Source organism: Hordeum vulgare, chromosome 7H, assembly GCF_904849725.1.
Source record: "Hordeum vulgare subsp. vulgare chromosome 7H, MorexV3_pseudomolecules_assembly, whole genome shotgun sequence".
In the NCBI taxonomy this organism is placed as follows: Eukaryota; Viridiplantae; Streptophyta; class Magnoliopsida; order Poales; family Poaceae; genus Hordeum; species Hordeum vulgare.
Window position 1 is genome coordinate 604,167,954 of NC_058524.1, and position 8,479 is coordinate 604,176,432.

At 47.6% G+C, this 8,479-nt stretch overlaps 1 protein-coding gene across 1 annotated transcript; it reads right to left on the reverse strand.

Annotated features, from left to right (window-relative positions):
- Positions 1-1,873: 1,873 nt before the first annotated feature.
- On the reverse strand, positions 1,874-4,040 carry LOC123410393. Its single transcript, XM_045103330.1, has one exon. The coding sequence runs from the start codon at positions 3,938-3,940 to the stop codon at positions 2,081-2,083; it is 1,860 nt and encodes a 619-aa protein (XP_044959265.1). The 5' UTR covers positions 3,941-4,040; the 3' UTR covers positions 1,874-2,080.
- Positions 4,041-8,479: the final 4,439 nt, after the last annotated feature.

The following is an 8,479-nucleotide window of genomic DNA, read 5'->3' on the forward strand; positions in this document are numbered from 1 at the left end:
TTTATGTTAATAAACGTTTTCTTGTTGGCCCTGAATCTAACTACGGCTGTAAATTATTAACCCAACAAGTATTATGACGATGGACAGTTAATGTTGAGTGTTCTTGATGTATTAAATATACTATAATTCATAGAGTAACTTTTGAAGCTTGTAGGAGTTTACATGCTAATAAATGATTTCTCCTCCTATACTTAAGATGTTAAATGCGCAACGTTACCTTGTCTTTATCTATAAGTTCTTTTTCTTATAGTAGTGATGCATACATCTCTTCTAAAACAATCCAGAATGAACAAGCTAAACACGCTACATTCATTCTTTGTTAGATGCACATCAGGTGGATTCTCACCCGTTGATGCTCATTTTTTATCTTGTTCATGGATTTATATCTTCATGACTTCATTTCTTTTTCTTTCGCAGATGAGAGCCAATTAGGAAAGAACTAGTGAGCAGAAGGCTATTAGGAGGAGCAACGCCTACTCTGTTTGGCCCATCCGTTCTTCCTATTTTATTTCTTGTCGATTAGAACATTAATGATATCTGTGTGCCATCCACATGTGAGCCTATGTAAATTTGTATATCGATTATGATGAATGTGAATTTGTATACTCCATGCAGCCAATATGTTATGTGTATGCACATCTGATAGTACTATGTATTACAGAAACTGTACTCTGTACATCATAGTACAACTACAATATGTTTATTAATCCTAAAACAACTAGCAGAGGCAGGCAGGGCTAGGTGCACGCCACTGGTACAAAGTAGGAATGCTAGCGGTATTCGAGTTACTAGTGGCGGGCCGGATTTTCTGCCCGTCACTGCTAACTGATTAACAGTGACGGACCGGTGCCCGTCACTGGTGGCCTGTTACCGGTGATAGGAAGCCAGTGACAGGCTTTCCTGGGCTCCTAGCCCGCCACTAATTCCCATTTTGCACCCACCACTGCTAGACATTCCTGCAGTAGTGTGCAACCGAGGCTAAAAAATAAACCTAGTTACAAAGTGAGTGTAGACTTGCAACTAGGACTAGAAAGCCGTTGACCCAATTGCAAGTTGAGTGTGGATTTGCAAATGAGATGAGAAAAAAGATTGGGCTTAGCTGCATGTTAAGGGTGAAGTTGCAACCAGGACAAAAGAAATCATCCTAGTTTTGATTCAAGGCTAGACTTGTAACTGAGGCCAAAGTAAATGAGCCAACTACAAGTTAAGGGTGGACCTGCAATTAGGATAAAAACGTCGGTCCAGTTGCGAGTTGAGAGTGGACTTGCAACTTAGATGAAAAAAATAGTGTTTAGTTGCAAGTCGGTAAAAAGAATTGTAGGTCTAGTTATGAGTCAAGGATGAAATTGCAACTGGTCGGGCTAAATTGCAAATCGATCTGAGACTTGCAACTGAGGTGAGAAAAATGTCCCCGTCAATCGCAAATATATGAGAAGTTAAACAAAGTGAAAAGAGATAGTGAAGAATGCAAATAGACAAGCTGATGTGCCTCCTTTTATCACTTGGGGTCTTTCCACACAAAGTAGCAACCCAAGAAAATATACACATAAAAATAGAAATGGGCTCAACCAGATATTGTGCCATAAGAAAAAATAACTACAACAAAAGAAGAAAAAGGACAAGATTCTGACCGCGTGTTTAGCATTAAGAAAACAATTTTGCTACAACGCATCTAGATGTGATATAAGTTTTTTTTAAGAAGATATGAGATAATTATTGACATCTAAGTACTATGTCAATGATCTTACGTAAAGATTCGCGTGTATATTCTTTTTTTACTATTTAATTTAATCATTCAGATGTGTAATAACTATGGCATATCTAAATGTGCCCTAGGCACACCTTTAAAAATCTAAGGGTGGGATTTTGCACATGGCTTAACTGTTTCTCATGTACTTCGTAATCTAAATGTTTTTATATTAGTTTACAGAAGGAGTATTAGATATGAATTAGCAAAAAAACCATATAAGAATTAGTAACATGACAAACAGTACACGTTCATCTACACCTTTCCTAGTAAAGCATTGATTTAATCCGAACGAAATTAGCACAGTACTAGTAGAGTATATGTGTTGGGTGATCAGTTAAATTCTTCGTCGTTGACCTGATCTTGTTTCTTTTTCTTCCCCTCCTTGGCCCCACCGTCCTCTGTAACTGTAGCTGTGCCCTCCACCATTTCCCTTCCTCGGTCGCTCCCGTCGGCTGCTGTGCCCGTGACGACGACGGGCGCCACCTTGAACTTGGCGTATATGTCACCCTTGTAGAAGTTCCTCGTCCTCCACACCAGCACTAGGGACACGAGCACGCCGGCGAGCGTGACCCCGGTGATGATGAGGAACGCGTGCTTGAAGCACGTCACCCCCTTGCATATCTTGTCGCCGACGGCGGCGGCGTTTCCGCCGTGCTGCCTGGCGGCCTCTGCGTCGTACATGCGTCCGGCGATGCGCACGTTGAGCACGTAGGCGCCGATGGGGCTGGCGGCGGATCCGAAGTTGAAGAGCGTGGAGTAGTACTTGAGGCCGAACACCTCGGAGATGATGGAGAAGAGGAGCGGCCACTGCGCGCCGAAGCAGAAGCCGAGGATGACGGAGGCGGCGTAGAGCGACTGCGGCACGCCGAAGGCGATGAGGAGGTGGCCGACGCAGGAGACGAGGAGCACGGCGGTGAGGGCGAGCGGGCGCGGGAACCTGTAGCGGGCGACGAAGAACTCGGACATGTAGCCTGCGCCGACGCGGCCGGCGTAGTTCCAGATGCTGATGAGGGAGACGAAGGTGTTGATGCTCTTGGGCGGGTAGCCCAGCGACTGGCCGATCTGCGCCATGTTGTCGATGGCCGTCAGCGTGCCGCCGATGCCGAACACCGACACCACGAAGAGCACCAGCATCTCCACGCTCACCAGCGCCTGCATGATGGAGTAGTCCTCCCCCAGCGCCGGCGGCTTGAACATGTTGGTAACGGTGAGGCAGCCCGTGATGCCGCCGCACTTTGGGTCGTCGCGGCCGTCGTCGTCTTTATCTTTATCTTTTGCCGCGCTTGATGCTGCTGGTTCCTCGACGGCGATGGCCGGCGGGTGCTGGAGGGACTCCTCGAGCTGGGAGACGGCGGTGTACTCCTCCTTGATGACGACGCCGAGGGGGAGGAAGAGGATGAGGAGGAGCACGGTGGCGCCGACGGCGTAGGCGGCGTGGGAGAAGCTGGGCACCTGCTTCTGCACCACGATCATGACCAGGAGGTAGGTGGCGAGCGCGATGGAGATGTAGAGGAAGCAGAAGAAGGGCCTGCTGTTGGGCTCGTCGCCCTCGGCGCGGCGCCGGTACGGCAGGACGCGGATGGTGTGCACGAAGAAGATGTAGACGGCGGCGGGGAGCCAGGCGATGAGGAGGACCAGCGACTTGGCGTCGTCGCCGTAGATGGCGAGGTAGAGCTGCGTGTATATGGCGCCGCTGAGGCCGACGAAGCCCTTGAGCAGGCCGATGACGATGCCGCGGCTCTCGGGGAAGTTCTTGACGCAGGCGACGAGCGCGCCGGTGTTGGAGAAGGTGAGCGCGTTGGCGCCGACGCACATGTAGATGCACATGAGCCACACGGGCGGCGCCGCCGTGCGCTCCGTGAGCGCCAGGTAGACCATGAGGTAGCCCGCCAGGTTCATGCCGGCGCCGATGAGGAGGACGGCCCAGGTGGGCGCCACCTGCTGCACCAGGCCGGAGACGACGCCGACGTTGGTGCCCAGGTCCTTGAAGAAGCCGAGCGTGTTGAGCGTCTGCTGGTTGTACCCCAGCACGGACCGCAGCTCCTTGGAGTAGAGCGCGAAGATGTAGGTCGACCCCGACGCCGCCATCACCACCATGGACGCGAACACCACGTACCACCGGCTGCGCAGCACCCGACCCACGAACGCCGGCGTGCACATCACCGCCGCGGCCCCCTCGCCGCCGGCCATTTCTTCCCCTTCACTGCTCGATCGATCTAGTTACTTGTTATCTTTGCGAGGATAGAATGATAGGTACAACACCAAGTGCAAGCTAGCTGCTACTTATAGCGACGTGACGACTAGTGTGTAACAGTGGACTGGTATTCTTGCCATGCCAAGTAGCTAGTTCATGGACTGAGAGAGACAGCTATGACCAATCGGACAACTAAAAGATTTGGAGAAACGAAAAGTACACGCATGGTGTAGCTGGTATGGTGGACTTTTGGTCAAGTTGCTGAGATTTGATTGGATGATACTGCATCTAGTGTTCACTGGCAAGCTCAAGAGATGGTGGAGCTGTCAAGTCATGCCTGGCCGACAGGTGCTACACTGAGTCATGCCTGGTTGGCAGGTGCTACGCACGACAGATCTTTTGGAGTCTTCGCATTTGGACGGATGAGCGCAGGACGATGGCGTCGTTGGGCGCCGTGGTGGCGTCGACGGATGTTTGGACTGGCATGGATGATACTGATCTCTTTTCTGAAGATGGGTCAGTGGTTCGATGATGATGGCGGCTTGTAAAACATGTGCGTGAGGTGTGCATTTTAGGTGTGCTGCACCGGCTGTTCCTCCCGATACGTTATGTGGATGGATTGGCGACAACACCGGTCTTAGATATATGAAGTGAGAGCACTCCACATTATCGAGTTTGTAGGTGTGAGTGGTGGCTTTGGATGGATTAATGTATACTTTTGTAAGTCTTTGTGAAATAATTAATAAAGATGGCTGCATGCATCGATTGATGCAGAGGCCCGAGGTTTAACCTCCTTTTTCAAAAAAAGCTCAAGAGATGGTATTTTCCCATGTCCATGTGTGAGTAGCATTGTTTGGGGATTAGTGGCGGCTAAGGTGTGTGTGGCGTGGATGTGGACTAAATCCAGCACCGCCAGCACATGTAGTTGACCAAATACTCCGTAGGCCGTAGCTTTCAGCTGGGCAGCTTTTTCTTCCGTCTCTCCCTGCGTTTTGGAACTGACCATGTGAACGAAAAAGGCCTGCCTAAGACAAATTCAAGGTGGCCAACATAAAATTAATATTGCTTTTGTTATGTTTGAATTTTGACATTGACTAGCTAGCAACTGGTGTGCGATCGCAACAGATTTAAACTAGACTAACAAAGATGTTCACAAACTTGAAGAAAATAATCGCCCGATTTTGTTGTATACTTTCTTTGTCTGAAATTACTTGTCACATAAATATATAAAAATAAATGTACTAAGAACTAAAATACATCTAGACGTATTCATTATGACAAGTTTTTCCAGACGGAGTGAGTATCATTAAAAGTATGTTAGATTTCACCCAAAATTTATTCCTTTTTATTTTATTTGCATTAGGTGGGGGAAGGATGGGGGTTTCTGCATATATGAAGCAGAACGGCGGGGTCTTTTGCCAAAATGCCACAACCTACTTTGCCTTTGTTAGATGCAGATCGAATGGTGAAAAATAAGAGAGGGTAGATATTGGAGTACCTGCAACAATCCATTATTAGCTGAAAAATGACAATCTCCTGTGTTGGTGATATGATCATTTCTTTTTTAAGAAACAACTTCCTTCCTCCACTTCTCATCGCCAAAAATCCAATATGATGAAACCACAAATGACTATGAACCATTGAAGATGTTTTTAACTGATACTTGTACTTTATAACATGACATACAATGCAGTTGCAATTGAGTAGAAGGAACTTATATATGAGGTTCGATAATCTATGGTCTTTTGGTATTAGTTGTTACTAAAGTACAAATTTAGCAAAGGAGTATCTAAGGCTTTGTGCACGTGTGAAGATTATTTAGGAAAAACCATATATTTATTCATAAAAATAGCAACACACAACATATATGGCTTCTCTCTGAAACATTCCGGAAAGACAGCACACAAGAAAATTTACATCACCATCGCCAAAGAATCTAGCCGCCGTCGACGCTCAAGCAATCGCCGGACGAGAGAAACATAGGCCTCGAACTTGCCAAGATCCAAGATAGTGCCATAGCAGCCAAGTTGCGTTATGAACCTCTGGACAGGCGCCGTCACAAGTGGCAACGCACATGTCGATGTGCATCGTCGGGCAAAGAAATACTTCACACATCTTGGATCACGGACTTGAAGGTCTCGACAGACAGAACCATCGGAAAACTTCAAAACCAACAACCATCTTCCACCGACAAATCTTTATGTGGACTATCCCTTGGACAAAACCGGCATTCCTGAGGCGACCAACTCCAAGACACAAACTTCCGGCTCCACGACGACGCTGGAGACGCATCCGACGTAACGCGGACGAAGCCGAATAAACAAGAACCTAAGCAAGATCTACACCGGCGTCTTGAGGAACTCGCTCGAACACAAATCCATGGGCTCCTTCACATCGCAGAAGAACGCCGTTGAGTCGGTGGCCTAGAAAACTTTATTCACGGTGACGACGTCGACACTGACCGATCGCAAACACCTGACATACCTATCCTAAGCCTATCTACAGACCGGACGGAAGGAACCGGACCCCCCCCCCCCCCCCACCCTCCTGCTGCCGCCGGAGCAACGAGCGAAGGGAAGGAGAGCCAACGCTCTCGCTGACGAGAAGGCAGGAACCGCATCGCCTCTCCTGCGCAGTTAGAGAAAACGGGCAGGCTAAATTTGTGACACGGCGGCGGCCTATTGAGCGAGCGGCGGTTGCGTCATCTCCTCCGAATCCTCGAGATGCGAAGAATTATTAAGGGGTCATAGACAGCTATGGCCAAGCTAGTTAGGAGCAATCAACTAAATAATACAGTACTTGCTATATAACAGAACTGCAAGCATGGATCATCAGTTATTAAGCAAAACCGGAGTTGAGTTCTCCAACGATATTGGGGAATAGAGTAATGAGACAGATGGAATGCTTGGAGATACGGTTAAGGTTGGTTCATCATATTATAATGCTCGTGCCCCTCATGGTGAGGCGATCCCATGGATTTTTCGTCGTGCCACTTGATTCTCGTTGACTTGGGAATATGGTCTGTCTGATCTTGATTGCTTGCACGACGATACATGACTTCGTTGGTAGCACATTATCACGCAGCTGCTGTCCAATGGATAGAGTAGGACAGCTAGCTAGATATGATACACAGATAAATCAATTAGTTATATAAAGTGTGTGTTCTATTTAGAACAATTCTAGCAAGAAATGTATTCATTCTATAGAGCTGAGCAATTGTGGATCTGGCGTTTTTATCCTTTTTTTTGTGTGTGCGGTTGGCTAGTTACTTCACATGGCAGAATAATTCAAATTGGTGGTGGCGGCTAACGTACATTACGAGATGATCCGAATAGATGGCTGCTAGCTAGTTTAGGATCCTCTATGATCACAACTTGAAGAAAAAATCATCCATGATCTGTGTGAGCTGTGAGATCCAACAATTGGTCGTGAACTTAGCTGTAATTAGCTTAGACCGTGTCATGCTCGGGATGTGACTAATTTTTTTAAAATATTGCATTTTTTTATTTCTTCTTGAAAAATATTGCACAAAATTCAGATTTAAAAAATAATATGGCCTCGCCTTAGGCGTGGCCGATTGGGACCTATCGGCCTAACCAAGACCAATAAGTCCCAATCGGCCTTGGTTAGGCTGATAGGCCTGTCAACCTGGCTTTCGGGAGCTTATCGGCCTTGGCGAAACCAATAAGCTCATGTCGGCCTTGGCTAGGCCAATAAGTCCCCATCAGCCTTGGCTTAGGCCAATAAGGACTAATTGGTGTTGGCTAGGTCAATAGGTGCATGGGATTTTTTTTTTGTTGCATGTTAGCTATTTTCCACGCTCCTTCCCGCCCCGTTTCCCACCAATTTACCCCCCATACTTTCCCGTCAATTTATCCTCCCATACTTTCCCGCCAAAATTGGCGGGAAATGGCGACGGAAAAAGAAGAAGATTCGAAGCAATCCAATGAATCGGCTATGGCGACGACGTTTCACCTTGTTTATGACGACGGCGACGGGGGGCGAACAGGCTCGGCGTCGGGCAGAAGGGCGGCGATGACCAAGGAAGGCAATGAGGTAGCGGCGATGCCGGCGGGCGGTAGGTTACCAGGAGGTGCGTCGGCAGCGAGGCAGTGTCAGTGGGAGAGGCAGTCGGAATGTAGTTATGTTGAATCAATGTGTCTTGTTTAGGTAGCAAAAGTAGTTAGACGTGCATGACCATGATTGTGGCAGCGTCGCACTATCAGACGAAACTTGCTCTTGCCATGTCTTCTCTTTCCCTTTCTTCATTTGGTTGGTGCCACGAGCCAAGGCATCAATACAAGTCTATGGTTGATAAACTTGGCCAATTTGGAAAAAACGAAGAATAGATCGCTGCCCCTCTACTACGACAACTTTCTCTAGTCCTCTCTCTCTCCCCTCTCTCTCTCTCTCTCTCTCTCTTCTCTCTTCTCTCTTCTCTCTCTCCCTCTCTCTCTCTTCTTGCAATTTCCATGCTTTATCAACTCTAGCTCTCCAGTTACCTTACAAAATCAGTGATGTATTTATACAACATA